The sequence below is a fragment of the Python bivittatus genome, unplaced genomic scaffold, assembly GCF_059951505.1.
Source record: "Python bivittatus isolate LINGU-HERP-01145 unplaced genomic scaffold, Pbiv_v1 ctg000400_np1212, whole genome shotgun sequence".
NCBI lineage: Eukaryota > Metazoa > Chordata > Lepidosauria > Squamata > Pythonidae > Python > Python bivittatus.
This window is the reverse complement of record NW_028277073.1, coordinates 10,715,789-10,734,209: the sequence shown is the minus strand read 5'-3', so window position 1 is coordinate 10,734,209 and position 18,421 is coordinate 10,715,789. Positions and strand designations below refer to the sequence as shown.

General features: G+C 47.2%; 1 protein-coding gene across 3 annotated transcripts in view; it reads left to right on the top strand.

Annotated features, from left to right (window-relative positions):
* ATAD1 (ATPase family AAA domain containing 1) overlaps window positions 1–18,421 on the top strand; it is a 37,237-nt gene that overhangs the window by 12,797 nt on the left and 6,019 nt on the right. For all 3 annotated transcript variants that reach the window (XM_088144419.1, XM_088144418.1, XM_088144417.1), the window contains 3 exons: window positions 12,382–12,582; window positions 14,775–14,881; window positions 16,638–16,727. In XM_088144419.1, coding sequence (XP_088000545.1) covers window positions 12,382–12,582; window positions 14,775–14,881; window positions 16,638–16,727 — 398 coding nt within the window. The remainder of the gene's footprint in view (window positions 1–12,381; window positions 12,583–14,774; window positions 14,882–16,637; window positions 16,728–18,421) is intronic.

Below are 18,421 nucleotides of genomic sequence, written 5' to 3'. Positions count from 1 at the left end.
AAATTCTTCAAACTATTTCTGCAATAAATCTGGTGAAATGCCCTTATCTGTATTTTGTTCCAGTGAACCCCGATGTCCTCCTCCCACTTTGGCAGTTTTCCTTGTTGCCATGGTAAGAAAGTGAAAGTATGTCAATTACTACAGTGAAAATAAAAGGCAGGCAGCTTCTTCTTCCTCTTCCTCTTTTGCTTCTTTCTGTCTTTAAGACTTTAGTCCCAATTGGCTCTCCATACTCACAGTCACAAGTCTGGCTCATATTACTCTTTTCGTTTTGTAAAATTTACCAATTATCTGCTGTCCTTAAAAATAAACAAGCTACATTCCCACTAAGGTCCGGTCTGTTGTCTAATTAATTTTACTATTTTCAAAGGTACTTTCATCATAAAAAATATTTCTTCTATTTTTTAAAATCACTGCCCCCTTTTTCCGTTTGAAACTTTCTTAGATCACAATCTTGTTAAGCTTTTCGCTTTTAAATTAAACTCCTTTAAAATAGTTTCCCCCCCCCCCTTCTTAATTTCAAAAAGAAGGCACTCACCAAGAGACTGTGATCTTAACTGCCTTTGGGATTATCTCTCTTAGGTTGTAAAGCAGTTAAATCATAAAGTAATTAAGAAGGTGAGGCTTTTGCCAGTCAAATGGCCATAAAGGCTGCACAGCAATTTAGGGCAGGTTGTAAATCCCTTGACCTCCAAGCCGCTCAACCCACCATCGGCCACAAGAAACTAAATTCCTGCAGTCTCCTTGTGAGGAGCAGCTCTTCTGGAGCACAGGTGGGTAATCCCCTGATTTATCCTTCCTCTGGAGAAATTTCTGTCAACCAGAATCATCTCCTGGTTAGCAGATTCACTGCTCTGCTGTACCTGCTTGTGGAGCCACTCACAGAGACATCTAACCAGCCGTAACACCTCACCTGGAAGCCACGTTTAACTGTAGCGTTGCTTAATATCCCAGCCTTCAATTTAGAATAAAATTCGTAAGATAGCTAATAGGGGCAGCAATATACAATAAGTAGCAAATGACAATGCAGGAGCTTAAAATAATTTCGGCATGAATAAAAGGTTTAAATTGGATAAACAAGGTCCTTACCTGGAAGTAATCCTGCGTATCTTTATATAGGAGGAAATTCTACTAAGCTCTGCCTAACTCAAAGTGCAGCATTGGTACTTTTTTTCCCACTTGAGTACTCTTTGTGCCCCATTCTGCCTACATTGCTTGTTTCTGTCCCTGTGAGATTGTGTTCATTGTAATAGGGAATAAATTAACGGGCAGAGAAATGTCAGGATGTCATGGCATATGGGAGCAGCTTGTAAACAGCTATGCAGATGTGAAGACTCTTGCGAAGAGCTTTATTAACCCCAGCCTGTATCAGGTATATACAGTGGGGCAAAAAAGTATTTAGTCAGCCACCAATTGTGCAAGTTCTCCCACTTAAAAAGATGAGAGAGGCCTGTAATTTTCATCATAGGTATACCTCAACTCCCCTTCATGGATCACTGCCTTGTCGTGGCGAAGGGGCTTGCGTAACTCAGTGAAGCCATGAGCTATACCGTGCAGGGCCACCCAAGACGGACAGGTCATGACAGAGAGTTCTGACAAAATGTGGTCCACTGGAGAAGGAAATGGCAACCCACTCCAGTATCCTTGCCAAGAAAACCCCATGAACAATGTTAAAAGGCTAAAAGATATGACGCCGGAAGATGAGCCCCTCAGGTCGGAAGGTGTCCAATATGCTACTCGGGAAGAGCGGAGGGCAATTCCAAGTAGCTCCAGAAAGAGTGAAGCGGCTGGGCCAAAGCCGAAAGGACGTTCAGCTGTGGATGTATCTGGAAGCGAAAAGAAGGTCCGATGCTGTAAAGAACAATATTGTATAGGTACCTGGAATGTAAGATCTATGAACCAAGGCAAGCTGGATGTGGTCAAACATGAGATGACAAGACTGAACATCGACATCTTGGGAATCAGCGAACTGAAATGGACGGGAATGGGTGAATTTAATTCGGGTGACCATTATATCTACTACTGTGGGCAAGAAACCCTTAGAAGAAATGGAGTTGCACTCATAGTGAATAAGAGAGTGGGAAAGGCAGTAATGGGGTACAACCTCAAAAACGACAGAATGATCTCAGTGCGTATCCAAGGCAAACCATTCAACATCACAGTCATCCAAGTCTATGCCCCAACCACTGATGCTGAAGAAGCTGAAGTTGACCGCTTCTATGAAGACCTACAACACCTTCTAGAACTAGCACCAAAAAGATGTCCTTTTCATCATAGGGGATTGGAATGCTAAAGTAGGAAGTCAAGGAGTAATCGGAATAACAGGCAAGTTTGGCCTTGGAGTACAAAATGAAGCAGGGCAAAGGCTAATAGAGTTCTGTCAAGAGAACAAGCTAGTCATAGCAAACACTCTTTTCCAACAACACAAGAGACGACTCTACACATGGACATCACCAGATGGTCAATACCGAAACCAGATTGATTATATACTTTGCAGCCAAAGATGGAGAAGCTCTATACAGACAGCAAAAACAAGACCAGGAGCTGACTGTGGCTCAGATCATGAGCTTCTTACTGCAAAATTTAGGCTTAAATTGAAGAATGTAGGGAAAACCACTAGACCACTCAGGTATGACTTAGATCATATTCCTTGTGAGTACACAGTGAAGGTGATGAATAGATTTAGAGGATTAGATTTGGTAGACAGAGCGCCTGAAGAACTATGGACGGAGGTCCGTAACATTGTACAGGAGGCAGCAACTAAAACCATCCCAAAGAAAAAGAAATGCAAGAAAGCAAAATGGCTGTCTGATGAGGCTTTACAAATAGCTGTGGAAAGAAGGAATGCGAAAAGCAAGGGTGAAAGGGAAAGATATAAGCAACTGAATGCAGATTTCCAGAGAATAGCAAGGAGAGATAAGAAGGCCTTCTTAAATGAACAATGCAAAGAAATTGAGGAAAACAATAGAATGGGGAAGACTAGAGATCTCTACAAGAAAATTGGAGATATGAAAGGAACGTTTAGTGCAAAGATGGGCATGATAAAGGACAAAAAAGGCAGGGACCTAACAGAAGCAGAAGAGATTAAGAAGAGGTGGCAAGAATACACAGAAGGACTATACAAGAAAGATCTTAATGTCCCTGATGTCCACGCTGGTGTGATCACTGACCTTGAGCCAGACATCCTAGAGAGTGAAGTCAAGTGGGCCATAGGAAGCATTGCTAACAACAAAGCTAGTGGAGATGACAGTATTCCAGCTGAGTTATTTAAAATACTAAAAGATGATGGTGTTAAAGTGCTGCACTCAATATGCCAGCAAGTTTGGAAAACGCAACAGTGGCCACGGGATTGGAAAAGGTCAGTTTACGTTCCAATTCCAAAGAAGGGCAATGCCAAAGAATGCTCAAACTATCGCACAATTGCACTCATTTCACATGCTAGCAAGGTTATGCTCAAAATCCTACAAGCTAGGCTTCAGCAGTACATGAACCGAGAACTACCGGATGTACAAGCTGGGTTTCGAAGAGGCAGAGGAACTAGAGATCAAATCGCCAACATTCGCTGGATAATGGAGAAAGCACGAGAGTTCCAGAAAAACATCTACTTCTGTTTCATTGACTATGCAAAAGCCTTTGATTGTGTGGATCACAACAAACTGTGGCAAATTCTTAAAGAGATGGGGGTACCAGACCACCTTACCTGTCTCCTGAGAAATCTGTATGCGGGCCAAGAAGCAACAGTCAGAACCGGTCATGGAACAACCGATTGGTTCAAAATAGGGAAAGGTGTACGACAAGGCTGTATACTGTCACCCTGCTTATTTAACCTATATGCAGAGTACATCATGAGAAATGCCAGGCTGGAAGAATCACAAGCTGGAATCAAGATTGCAGGGAGAATCATCAACAACCTCAGATATGCAGATGATACCACCCTAATGGCAGAAAGTGAAGAAGAACTAAAGAGCCTCTTGATGAGGGTGAAAGAGGAGAGTGCAAAAGCTGGCTTGAAACTCAACATTAAAAAAACTAAGATCATGGCATCTGGACCCATCAATTCCTGGAAAATAGAAGGGGTAGAAATGGAAGCAGTAACAGACTTCATTTATTTGGGCTCCAAGATCACCGCAGACGGAGACTGCAGCCATGAAATTAAAAGACGCTTGCTCCTTGGGAGGAAAGCTATGGCAAACCTAGACAGCATATTAAAAAGCAGAGACGTCACCTTGCCAACAAAGATCCGCATAGTCAAAGCTATGGTTTTTCCAGTAGTAATGTATGGCTGTGAGAGCTGGACCATAAAAAGGCCGAGCGCCGAAGAATTGATGCCTTTGAACTGTGGTGCTGGAGAAGACTCTTGAGAGTCCCCTGGACTGCTAGGAGGTCAAACCAGTCAATCTTAAAGGAAATTAACCCTGATTGTTCATTGGAAGGACTGATAATGAAGCTCAAGCTCAGATACTTTGGTCACCTAATGCGAAGAGAGATCTCTTTGGAGAAGACCCTGATGCTGGGAAAGATTGAAGGCAAAAGGAGAAGAGGACGGCAGAGGATGAGATGGTTAGATAGCATCACTGAAGCAATGAGCATGAAACTGAGCAAACTCAGGGAGGCAGTGAAGGACAGGAAGGCCTGGCGCAATATGGTTCATGGGGTCACGAAGAGTCGGACACGACTTAACGACTAAACAACAACAATACCTTAACTATGAGAGACAAAATGGGAAAAAAAATCCAGAAAATCACATTGTCTGATTTTTAAAGAATTTATTTGCAAATCATGGTGGAAAATAAGTATTTGGTCAATATCAAAAGTTCATCTCAATACTTTGTTATATATCCTTTGTTGGCAATGACAGAGGTCAAACATTTTCTGTAAGTATTCACAAGGTTTTCACACACTGTTGCTGGTATTTTGGCCCATTCCTCCATGCAGATCTCCTCTAGAGCAGTGATGTTTTGGGTGTGAGATTTGCCCCGTTCGACAGAGAAACTCTCGTGACACGTGTGGTTCACAAAGAAGGTTTACTCATGCGTAACGTAGTAGTCACAAGCAAAGCCAGGACTGGCTTGGTACAATTGCATCACTTGTTATATTCCCCCCTTCCCGCGCTTTTTCCCGCCTCGTGATCGCGTTGCGGCTGTGGGCAATTAGGCCCCCCAATGTCCCCCCTGATCGTTCATGATGGCAGGGTCGGTCAGAGTCCATTGTCCTTGATTGCCAGTCTCCCTCCGGCTGGGTTGGCCCCTCCCTGCTACGTGCAGACCCGCGGGTTCTGTGCTGCGTTGCGATCTTGTTTCGCTGCCCTGCGGCCCCGTTCCTTGCTTGCTCGCGCCGTTATCAGTTCGTAATTAAAAGCTTCCGCTGCGGTTTTCCTGTTTAGCTGGCCGCAGGTGGCTCGTTAATTAGCGGCGCTTTCGGTTCCTCTTTTCCCCGCTAGCTACCGCCGGTGGATTCCGCGTGGTCTGGTTGCGAGCTTCCCTGCAGCCCCGTGCTTCCCTGAAACCTCGTGCTGACCGAACCTGACATGCCGCCCCCCTGACGACAACTCCCCCCCTCGGTCCTATTTCGGCTTCCCGGGGTATTTACTGTAAAAGTCCCGCACTAGGTCCGGCGCCCTTATGTGGGCTTTACTCACCCATTCGCTGTGGGACTTGGGGAAATGTTTCCATTGCACTAGGAGCTGGGTCTGCCCCTTGTGCCTCCGGGCGTCCAGTATCCGGTTGATTTCGAAATGCTGCTCCCCCCCGACCATGATGGGTGGTGGTACTCCCTCCGCCTTGTGCCAGGCGTTCCCCGGCTGGTGCAACTTTAGCAGGCTGCAATGGAACACCGGGTGGATCTTCCCGAGGCTTTTCGGGAGCGTCAGCCTGACGGTCACCGGATTGATGATCTCCGAAATGGGGAACGGCCCCACAAACCTCGGGCTGAGGTTTTTCGATGCCTGGTGCGTCTTTAGGTTTTTGGTTGACAGATACACCTGGTCCCCCACTTTCCACTTTTCCTCGGGGAGCCTCTTGCGGTCCGCGTGCTTCTTGTAGTCGGCTTTGGCTCTTTGCAATGCCGCGTGCGCCGCTCGCCGGGTCTCGTCGATTTGGGCGAACCAGGCGTCCAGGGAGTTGATCTGGGATTCCGGCTGAGGCAGCTCCGGCATGGGGACGAATTCTCTCCCGGTGGCTACTTTGAACGGAGAGAACCCGGTGCTCTTGTGGACGGCGTTGTTGTATGCCACCTCCGCGAATGGTAGTAGCTCCGCCCAATCGTCCTGTTGGTGCCCCACGTAGCAGCGCAGGTACTGTTCGAGCCCCCGTTCAGGCGTTCCGTGGCTCCGTCCGTCTGCGGGTGCGCCGCGGAGGATAGGGCTTGTTTCGTCCCCACCCGCTTCAGGAACTCCCGCCAGAACCGCGCGATGAAGTTGCCGCCCCGATCGCTGACGATACGTCGAGGTGCGCCGTGGAGTCGGTAGACATGTTGCACGAACAGTTTCGCCAGCCCCTCGGCCGTGGGGACTCGCCGGCACGCTACAAAGTGCGCTTGTTTGGAGAATAAGTCCGTGACCACCCAAATGGCGGTCTTCCCCTTACTCTCCGGGAGCTCCACTATGAAGTCCATGGCGACCTCTTGCCAAGGGCCGTCGGGTTCCGCTACCGGCTGGAGTAGGCCTCTAGGTTTGCCTTTGGCTCCTTTCGCCGTTGCGCACACCGGGCAACCCCCGAGTACGCCTCCACGTCCTTCCGGAGCGTGGGCCACCAAAACTGCCGCCGGATTAAGTGGAGTGTCTTTACGAAGCCGTAATGCCCCGCGCTCCGGCTGTCGTGGGCTCTCTCCATGACCTCCCGTCGGCAACCCTCGGGCACGTACAGCTTTCCTTCGTGCCACCACAACCCCTCTTGGCCGGTTAGCGCCTCTCGGTTCTGCTTGAGCCAACCGTCCCGCTCCGCTGCCTCCGCGAACCCTTGCCTTACTTCAGACGCCGCGTCCCGTCGCTCCCCCTTGGTCTGGCTTCGGGTCACCGCCTTTGCAGCCAGCCTGCTGGCGGGGATGACGGAGTCCACGATCTCCTCCCGTAGGCTGGCGTGTTGGGGCATGCGAGACAGTCCATCCGCTAAGAAGTTGCGCTTCCCGGGGATGTGTTTCAGTGTGAACCTGAACCTCCCGAAGTATTGGGACCACCGTGCCTGTTTGGGGGATAGCTTACGCGGGGTCTTCAGGGCCTCGAGGTTCTTATGGTCCGTCCACACCTCGAACGGTTCAGTTGCCCCCTCCAGTAGATGCCTCCACGTGGCCAGCGCCCACTTGACCGCGTACGCCTCTTTCTCCCACACCATCCACCTCCTCTCCGTCTCGGTGAATTTGCGGGAGGCGTAGGCGCACGGGTGGATGGCCCCCTCCGGGCTGGGTTGGAGCAGGACTGCTCCCGTTGCCACGTCTGATGCATCCACTTGGATTATAAACCGCCGGTCTGGGTCGGGATGGCGCAGGATCGGCTCCGCGGTGAACCGCTGTTTTAGTTCCTCAAACGCCCCTGGCATTCTGCAGTCCACGCGAGTGCCATGCTGGGCTTGGGGGGTTTCCCAGTGCCCTTGGTTTTTAGCAGGTCGGTTAGGGGAAGGGCGATTTGGGCGAAGTTCGGGATGAACTGACGATAGAAGTTCGCAAACCCTAGGAAGCTTTGGAGTTGCCTCCGGGTTCGCGGCGCTTCCCAGCCCAGGACATCCCTTACTTTCGCCGGGTCCATCTCAATTCCCCGGCTGGATATTCGGTAGCCGAGGTAGTCTAGTTGCTCTCGATGGAACTCGCATTTCGAGAGCTTTGCGTACAGCTGTGCCTTCAGCAGTCTCTGGAGCACCGTGCGCACCAGGCTCACGTGCTCCGCCAGGGTCTCGGTGTAGATGAGGATGTCGTCCAGGTAGACCAGGACGCCCCGGTAGAGTAGGTCGTGCAGCACCTCATTAATTAGCTGCATAAATACCCCCGGGGCCCCTTTTAATCCGAACGGCATCACGGAAAACTGGTAGCTTCCGAGCGGGGTGTTGAACGCCGTCTTCCACTCATCTTTTGCGCGGATCCTAACTCTGAAGTAGGCTTCGCGCAAGTCCAGTTTTGTGAACACCCTCCCCTTCGACAGATGCGACATCAAGTCCTTCATCAGGGGGAGGGGGTATTTGTACTCCGTGCTGATTGCGTTCAGCCCCCGGTAGTCTACGCACATACGGAGCGAGCCGTCCTTCTTCTCCCGGAATAACACCGGGGCCGCTAATGGTGACTTCGCGGGTTGGATGAATCCCCGTGCTAGGTTCTTGTCTATGAACTCGCGCAGGGCTCCCATCTCCCTCCTCGACAGGGAGTACATTTTTGGCTTAGGCAGGGTCGCTCCTGGCTCTAGCTCGATGGCGCAATCACTGGGCCGGTGTGGTGGGAGCTGGTCAGACTCCTTCTCCCCGAACGCTGCCGCCAGGTCTCGATACTGCCTCGGGATTCCGCCGCCCGTCGGGGGTTCCCCGGGTCCGGCCCCTCGCTTTGCGGTTGCCTCGCCAGTCGCCGCTGCCTCCCCTCGCCTCGGGATCGTGGCGGGTCTCCGGGGTCCCGGTGCTGCTGCTGTTGCTGTCGCCGCCCGGGTCTCGGGCCCCATCTGCTCTCGCCCCGTCTCCCGGTGTCCCGGACCCTCCGCTTGTCCGCCGGTGGTTGCGGCTGCCTCCGTCTCCACGGCTCGGTCCCCTCTGCTCTCGCCCCTCGCCGGTCTGTCGACCCCGAACCGCACTGCCTCCGCCGTCCAGTCGACTCGTGGGTTCCGCCGCCGCAGCCACGCCAAGCCGAGTACCACCGCGTAGTCGGCCACCGGGACCACCACGAACCTCAGTTCTTCCCGGTGACTCCCGATCGTCCTCTGGACCGGCTCGGTGTAATACTGAGCTGGTCCCCCCCCTGCCAGCGTGCCATCTAACTGGCTGAATGAAATGGGCTCCCGGAGGCGCCTCAGCTGTAGCCCGAGCCCCGAGACCACCGCTGGGTGCATCAAGCAGTGGGTGCAGCCCGAGTCCAGTAGCGCCCGTAGCTGCGCCTCCCCTCCGGATCTCACCCCCCGGACGTGTATCCTCACCTGGAACGGTGGGCAGTCCTCGTCTCCTATTGGGTCCGCGCGCCTCGACTCCCCTGCTCGCACTGGGACGCCGTTCAGTGCGAGCGCGCCTCGTTTCCCGCCGGCTCCGAGTCCTCTCCGGAGGATGCTGTCTCCGGGGTCGACCACCCCCGCGTCCTTTCTCGGTCACCGCCGCCACTGCCCCCTTCCGCGGTCGGTCACCGGTCCTTTTCCCGTTCGCACGCGGGGTTTTGACTTCGGGCCGTGGTGGGGCGCCTTCCCGCTCCGTCGGGCACTGCGCCGCTCGGTGGCCTCTGCCTCCGCATCGGAAACACAGATTCGGGGCTCTGGTCACCTCTCGCCTCCCGGTGGACTGCCGTCGACCGCTCCGTCTCTCCTCGGGGGTCCTCTCCCTCGGCCGGTCCCTCGTCTGGTCCCGTCGTCTTGTGCTCTGTTGGATCTGCCGCCACGCCGATTCCGCCGTTCCGGCCAGCCAGATCCAATCCTTCACTGTGGCCGGGTCGTCCCGCCCCAGTGCCCGTTCCAGGATCTCTGGGTTGAGTCCCCTCTTAAAATACTTCACCTTCAGGGACTCCGGCCAGTCCGCGAGCTTCTCGGCCAACCTCCGGAACTCCAGGGCATATTCCGATACCGATTTGCCCCGCTGCCTGAATTGTAGGATGTCGTCCTCCGCCCGCTTGGCGCTCAATGTGTCCTCGAATCTGTCTCGGAGCGCCTGCATGAAGTCCGGGAAACTCCGTAGTTCCGCCGCGTTGGCATCGTACAGCCCGATCACCCAGCTGGCGGCTTGGCCATCTAGCAGCTCGGCCACGTAGGATACCCTGTCCTCGTCTCTAGCGAATAGGTGACCACCCCTCTGCATGAACCCCCTGACGTGCGTCAGAAAGTGCGGCAGCTGTTCGGGGTCCCCTGAGAACTTCCCAGTGATACCTCGAAGTCTCAGGGCGTCTGCCGCCCGTTGGTCCTCCGACCGGGGCGCCGTGGGTGGTGCCGGCGGGGGTGTCGGACTGCCCCCCCTGTCGCTCGCCTCCTCGTTTACCGCCGGTGGCCCCACTCTCTGCAGTAGGGTCTGGAGCATCGCCTCCACGGCGTCTAGGCGTCGCTCGACTCTCTCCTCTAGTCGGGCGAATTTCTCGCTCCACTCACGGTCCCGGAACCCCGGGTCATCGTAACGCCCGAATCGTCTGGTCCTTGATTCACGCCCATCGACCACCGCTCGGATGGAGTGCGCCCGGCCCTGGCCGCTGCCCCGTCGCTCCCGGGCGGCTCCGACCGCCCTTCCGCGAGCCTGGATTCCTCGCGCTCCAGCTGACCCACGGATTCCTCGTCGCTGGTCATGCCTGTATTGAGAAAGAAAACGCTCCTCGGTGGTGCCGGGTAGCGCTGACGGTGAGTCCTGGCTTTATGTGAGATTTGCCCCGTTCGACAGAGAAACTCTCGTGACACGTGTGGTTCACAAAGGAGGTTTACTCATGCGTAACGTAGTAGTCACAAGCAAAGCCAGGACTGGCTTGGTACAATTGCATCACTTGTTATATTCCCCCCTTCCCGCGCTTTTTCCCGCCTCGTGATCGCGTTGCGGCTGTGGGCAATTAGGCCCCCCAATGTCCCCCCTGATCGTTCATGATGGCAGGGTCGGTCAGAGTCCATTGTCCTTGATTGCCAGTCTCCCTCTGGCTGGGTTGGCCCCTCCCTGCTACGTGCAGACCCGCGGGTTCTGTGCTGCGTTGCGATCTTGTTTCGCTGCCCTGCGGCCCCGTTCCTTGCTTGCTCGCGCCGTTATCAGTTCGTAATTAAAAGCTTCCGCTGCGGTTTTCCTGTTTAGCTGGCCGCAGGTGGCTCGTTAATTAGCGGCGCTTTCGGTTCCTCTTTTCCCCGCTAGCTACCGCCGGTGGATTCCGCGTGGTCTGGTTGCGAGCTTCCCTGCAGCCCCGTGCTTCCCTGAAACCTCGTGCTGACCGAACCTGACATTGGGGCTGTCGCTGGGCAACACGGACTTTCAACTCCCTCCAAAGGTTTTCCATGGGGTTGAGATCTGGAGACTGGCTAGGCCACTCCAGGACCTTGAAATGCTTCTTACGAAGCCACTCCTTCGTTGCCCGGGCGGTGTGTTTGGGATCATTGTCATGCTGAAAGACCCAGCCACGTTTCATCTTCAGTGCCCTTGCTGATGGAAGGAGGTGTTCACTCAAAATCTCATGATACATGGCCCCATTCATTCTTTCCTTTACACGGATCAGTCGTCCTGGTCCCTTTGCAGAAAAACAGCCCCAAAGCATGATGTTTCCACCTCCATGCTTCACAGTAGGTATGGTGTTCTTTGGATGCAACTCAGCATTCTCTCTCCTCCAAACATAACAAGTTGAGTTTAGACCAAAACGTTCTACTTTGGTTTCATCTGACCATATGACATTCTCCCAATCCTCTTCTGGATCATCCAAATGCTCTCTAGCAAACTTCAGGCAGGCCCAGACCTGTACTGGCTTAAGCAGGGGGACACGTCTGGCACTGCAGGATTTGAGTCCCTGGCGGCGTAGTGTGTTACTGATGGTAGCCTTTGTTACTTTGGTCCCAGCTCTCTGCAGGTCATTCACTAGGTCCCCCCGTGTGGTTCTGGGATTTTTGCTCACCATTCTTGTGATTATTTTGACCCCACGGGGTGAGATCTTGCATGGAGCCCCAGATCAAGGGAGATTATCGGTGGTCTTATATGTCTTCCATTTCTAATTATTGCTCCCACAGTTGATTTCTTCACACCAAGCTGCTTGCCTATTGCAGATTCAGTCTTCCCAGCCTGGTGCAGGTCTACAATTTTGTTTCTGGTGTCCTTCGACAGCTCTTTTAGTCTTGGCCATAGTGGAGTTTGGAGTGTGACTGTTTGAGGTTGTGGACAGGTGTCTGTTATACTGATAACAAGGTCAAACAGGTGCCATTACTACAGGTAACGAGTGGAAGACAGAGGAGCCTCTTAAAGAAGTAGTTACAGGTCTGTGAGAGCCAGACATCTTGCTTGTTTGTAGGTGACCAAATACTTATTTTCCACCATGATTTGCAAATAAATTCTTTAAAAACCAGACAATGTGATTTTCTGGATTTTTTTTCTCATTTTGTCTCTCATAGTTGAGGTATACCTATGATGAAAATTACAGGCCTCCCTCATCTTTTTAAGTGGGAGAACTTGCACAATTGGTGGCTGACTAAATACTTTTTTGCCCCACTGTATATTATATCTTCTTACGCAGAATGGCAATGAATTTATTAACTGTGTGTTTGGTTTTCAGGAGTGCTACTGTATGGCCCTCCAGGTTGTGGTAAAACCTTGATTGCGAAAGCTACAGCAAAAGAAGCTGGTTGCCGCTTTATTAATCTTCAGCCCTCAACGTTGACAGACAAATGGTATGGCGAATCACAGAAGCTGGCAGCAGCTGTTTTTTCTCTCGCTATAAAACTTCAACCCTCTATCATCTTTATTGATGAAATAGGTAAAATGGTATTTTCTACATATTTTGAAAATATTACATTAACATTAAAAAACCCCTCACAGTCTTCTTCATTAGCGTAGGATCAGTAATATTTAGTATCAGCAGCAGCAAAACAATAGGTATTTTCATAGATTTTATTTTTTTAAGGGAGGCAGCTGTTCAACTCAAAACAAAGTTATTGCTATAACTTTATATGTATATTTAATGTTTAAGGAAAAATAAAGATACTTCATTTTTTCCCATTTGGATTCAAGTAATGCTAGTGCAACATCATTGTCTCATTCCTTCAGCATTAGTATTTATCAGTATGAAATTCAAAATCTTGTGTCAGATATTGTATGGATTTTTTTTTAAGGTAACACAAGCACATTTAGTTGTCAACTCAGATAATATGTAAAATTAGATGTGAAGCTTATTGCTTACAGACTGGTAATATAAGACCTAGCCAGAAAGCATATCACTGGAAAAAGCCAAATTCTGCAACAAAAAAAATACAGTTTCTTCCTCATTACAGTTAGTATAAAAAGTCCATCTCTTTGCATTTTGCTCTTCTATTTTCCCCTTAAGTGTAAATTAATAACTAATTGCTGTTTCCTAACTGGTTTCCTTGGCTGTGTGATGGGATCAGATATATCCTGGCTGCAATACATACATACATACATACCGTATGGGTATTATGTACGCTCCAGTCAGACTGACCCTAAGTGGCTTACATGTTCTTCAGTACAGTAAATGAGTTAAAATATGATTTTAAAAAAGTCAAAGAACTAAGAAGATCCCACTACCATGGCCACCAGTTTCTCAGAAGAACATTCTACCTACTTTTCCATTCTTCAGAGGCTTTCTAGAAGAGCTATGTCTTCATGGTCTTCCTGAACACTAATAGGAATGGGGCCAGCTCTGTCTCAGGCTCAGGGTGTCCCTGAGGAAGGGGACCATCACTGAGAAAGCTCACCCCCAGAATCTCTGAAGGAGAGACTCCTTAGGGGTTGGGACCTGTACCAAGCCCTGCATTTTAGTTTTCACCAGGTGAGCAAGTTCCACTTTGAACAGGCATTCCTGCAAGTACCCAGGTTCTATGAAATCACACTGGATAGTGGTTTCCAAACAAGCCAGCCATGAAGCTGTATTTTAAAGTTGACTTCAAGCAAATGTACCCATCCATGTACCCCTACCTCTTACATATTATACCAGTTTTATACAACTTTATTTAAATGTTTTATACATTTGCATACTTTTGAGAATTACAGGATTTTTATTTATTTATTTTCAATAAACAGATGGGCTTGTGTGAGATGGGCGGCTATAGAAATATGATAAGTAAATAAAATAAATATTATATTATGGGGAAAAAACTAGATGTGATGCTCCTCAGTAGATATATGGAATTTATTACTTTAAGCTGATGAGATTTTTATTTTAAGAAAGATCCAAAGCTAAAAATACTGTTTTAAATCTTAAAAGTAACAGCAACGTTCAGTGGGAATATTTTTGTGGTTTTCAATATTTGTGTTGGCCAATAATAGAATTTAGTCAGTTACTTTACTATATGTAGGGACTACCGCATGCCCAATTGTGTTTTAGACTTCCTTTCGTGTATTTTAAATAACACCTATTTGCGGGTATTGCAAAAATGTGTTTACTACAATTTCTCTAGTTGGTGGGTGCATTTTTAAATATACAAAGCAAGAGTGGGTGTTCAAGAACCCCCACCAGTTAAGGTATTACTAACTTGTGTCCCAGGTTCTTGAACAGTACTGTTGTTTAAGAACAGAAATGATTTTAGCAGGATCAGAACCAGGTCTCCCAATTCAGCACTTTTTGTAAGACTCCCAGAAATCAGTAGACAACAGATAACGAACTGAAAAAGGCACATGGGGTACCCACTGTATGTTTCTTCCCATCTTGGCTGCATCATAGTCTGATTCTGGAGCTTTCTTCAGTTTGCTAGAAGAGTCAAGAGCTGTTTCAGAAACACTGTCCAACCCTTCTGTTAAGCACATATGACATTGTCTTGAGTATCTTCTTGTGTGTCCCATAAGTTCTCAGTTGCTGAATGTACCTCAATTAATTCATCATGCAACATATATAACTGTTGAATTCATCATGCAACACATGTAGCTCCATATTCCAGAAACGCAAGTCTCTACTCAAATCTCCCCCCCCTTTTTTTTTTTTTTTGTTAAATTCAGATTCTTTTCTGCGAAGTCGTTCAAGTTCTGATCATGAAGCCACAGCTATGATGAAAGCCCAATTCATGAGTCTCTGGGATGGTCTAGACACTGACTATAATTGCCAAGTAAGTAGCAAATTATTATTTTTATTGAGACAATTATGCAATATTTATAGAAAATGTACTTTTCATTGCTTCAGTATTCAGTTGTAGGCATTTATGAGCAAGCAGTGAAGAGTACAAAAAAGATCAGCTTGAGAAATGGAAGCACAAGAAGATGGTTTATTTATTTATTTATTCCTTTCCTTCAGGAGCTCAAGGGAGTCTGCATAATATTCCTTCCTTAACTTCTTTTTTCCACAAGAACAACATTATGAAATTGAATTGAGAGACCATATTGTCGAAAGTCACCCATGGCTGAGGGTTAGAACCTGGTCTCCCTGGTGCCAGTCCAACGCTATAACCCTACACCACATCGTGTAGCAAGAATTTGCAACTTTTTCCAGGCTGAGAGTGCATCTGATATCATACTTCATATTTTTAGTTCCATATTCTTGCTTTTATTAGTTGTGCCCAGAAGAAAGTCTTGTCTCATTCTGGTTAAACCTACATGATTCTGTCAGTTGAGATCAATATTTCTGTAACTTCTCCAGTTAAGTGACTTGACCTGGTTATCATCAAACCACAGGATGGTGTGATTGGTTGAAAGTCGTGATGAAATGGAGAGAGATATCCAGCCAGCTTTTCAAAGAGGAGACAATTGGATTGCAAACTAGTTTTAAAACCTCTTCCCCCCAATCTATTCTAGTGATAGGAAGCCTTAAATGTCAATATCTCTGTCAAAGTGACCTCATACATCTAAGGGCCCTGTTTCTTGATTCCTATCGCTTAATGAGAAATAAAGAGCTCTAAATAAACAGTAATTTAGTTACATTCCCTTTTCATTTGGGCAGTATCTCCATCTCTAGGTGATACCCCCATATGCTTGCCTTCTCCCTCTCTCTGAAATAGCAGGTACAGCAATATTATTAACATTTCTGAACTGCTTTGAACATGATATACTTTATTCTGTTGTCTAAATATTTGTCAGATTTTTTTGTACATTCTCTGCTGCTGCTACATACTGTTCAGAATACAAAACAAGGATACCTGAAATGTTGGTAAAAACTATTTGTGGCAAAATCTTAGAAAATAGAATATAAACATTCTCTTTTTCATGAATGAACTTGAGTTAACATACATTTCAGTACTTTGTGTGTGTGTGATTTTGAATTCCCTTGGTTTGAGAAATAGTATCTGGGAATAGAATAATTTACAACGAATAACAACCTTTGAATATCAATATTAAACAAACGGAGGTCTTTCTTTTGGTCTGGAACTGCTTTTGTATCTCTCAAACTATCTTTGAAATTAATAATTGATTCTAATTGTGCGCTTTGACATTGATCAAATACAGCTTCAGTCAAATTCAGGATGGATAAAAGTTCCATTTCTGTTACTATTAGATTAATTTGGAGGCAGAAATCTAGAACTATGAACAATTGATCAAATAATTTTTTAAACCAGTATTGCTTCCATTTGCAGACAGTTGCAATATTACTAATTTTGGAGTCTGATTTATTTTGGATGCAGTTGTAATCAAGTACTTTGGAATCAATATTTATAAACACAATTTTGCAATGGTTCTCAATTAAAAATGGGCTTTTCTAGATAAATTTAAACATCCAGAGTTTGATTCAGATTCAGATACATTATGTGCTCATTGTTCTAATGGGAAAAAATATTTTTTTAAAAAATAGGGCCAGTTGCTTGTGAGACATGATATGTCAACATTCATATATTTCATCAAGAGTAATTGTTCTTTGTCATACATGATATTTAGGTGATAGTGATGGGAGCTACCAATCGCCCTCAGGATCTTGACTCTGCCATTATGAGAAGAATGCCTACAAGATTTCATATCAATCAACCTGTAAGTTGTTAAAAATGTAATTGCTTACATGCCGTATATTTAATTTTAGCTGTTATAGCATGTCCGTCCAGTAGTCTTTTTTATGTAACTATTTTTATTTATGGGCCCCTATTCTGTCTAAAGAGCCCTAAAGCAGCTTACAGTACACTAATAATAATATAATATGGTCAAATAAAATAAAAAGGAGAAATAACAAGATGAACAGTAAAAGCAGAATCTTGACTGCAGAATCAGAAGGGCAAAGCAGCTGTCAAAGTGAGCAGGATGGGGTGGTTGTGTATGTGTGTGTGCATGCCTTTGAGTCTGTCTTGAATCCTGGTGTTTGCCTGGACTAGCCCTTGCAGTTTTCTTGGCAAGGTTTCAGAACTGGTTTGCCATTGCCTTCTTCCTAGGGATGAGAGAAAGGGACTGGCCCAAGGTCACCCAGCTTGCTTGGTGCCTAAGGCAGGACTAGAACTCATGGTTTCCTGGTGTCTAGCCTGGTGCCTTAACCACTACACCAAACTAGCTCTCCAAAGTAGTTTATCACGATGATGATGATGATGGCGGTGGCAGCAGGCCAAATACACAGCAAACACAACCTATTTATAATGAAATGCTGATTAATGGAGAGAACAAACAGGATTCCTTGAAGATGATTTTCCAAAATTTGGGCAATCCACTTAGAACGTTCCCCTTCTGTTTCTCTGCCATCCATATTTCCCTGAGGTGATGTTAGATAGGGTAGGCTATACTTTGATGATTTCACAGGTAAGAGGAAGTAATAATCCTGCTTCTGAGCTACATAGGGCTTTAAAACTAGGAAAACAAATTATGTTTTGCTCAGAAACCAAACATTATGCAGTGAAGATTGGACCTAATAACTAATATTTGAGGTACGAACTCCTGTCACGCCAGTGGAGTTTTGCTTGAGTTGTAAGTTTTGTATACTTTTCAAAAACCTTTAGAGGATATGACCAAGAGAAGTCAGAGGGTTGCCATACCTGTCTTCTCTAGGAAAGAATGGAAGTATGGAAAAAACTTCCATACTGGACATTTAGAAGGAAAATCTTATAAAGCTTCAATTTTAATTTAGTAGGGAACATACAACATTATTTAAGAGCAGTTATTTACCTCTTGTCTAAATCAGTTTCTTGCTCATCAAAAATTCATCTGCCTTGTCTGGAATAAGTTTCAGCTTTTTAATCAGTTTTCTGTCCTTTATAATCAGGTGCCTGTGTTAAAATTGTTTAGTGGTATCCTGTTGTTTATTTTGCCTTTTTGATTTGTATTTTCCATCCTTTTCCTTCTGGCTAAAGAAGTTCTTGGAAGATAGTGTGTGTGCTGAGAAATTAGCTGTGTTTGGTTGTGTTTTTCTGGAAACAGTTTTTGCTGCTCCCAGGCTGACTCAATTACTGGCTGACCTCCTCCAAATAACCTTAGGAAATCTTCCATGAATCCCTGTTATCAAAGGATTTATTCTCTCATGAGTGCTTCTTCCAGAAGCAAGGAGAGAATAAAGAACCTGGGTGCTGTTCATGTGGGAGAATAATGACATTTGCTTGAGAAGCATTTACATTTGGTGATTGAAGCTACCTTCCGTTGTCTTCTGTGGAAGACCCAGTGGTATGAGCAGGAATTTATAGCAGAATAGTATTTTGCTTTTAAAATGTATCATAGATATCCTAAGATTATCACTGTAAAAAGGTTGGATC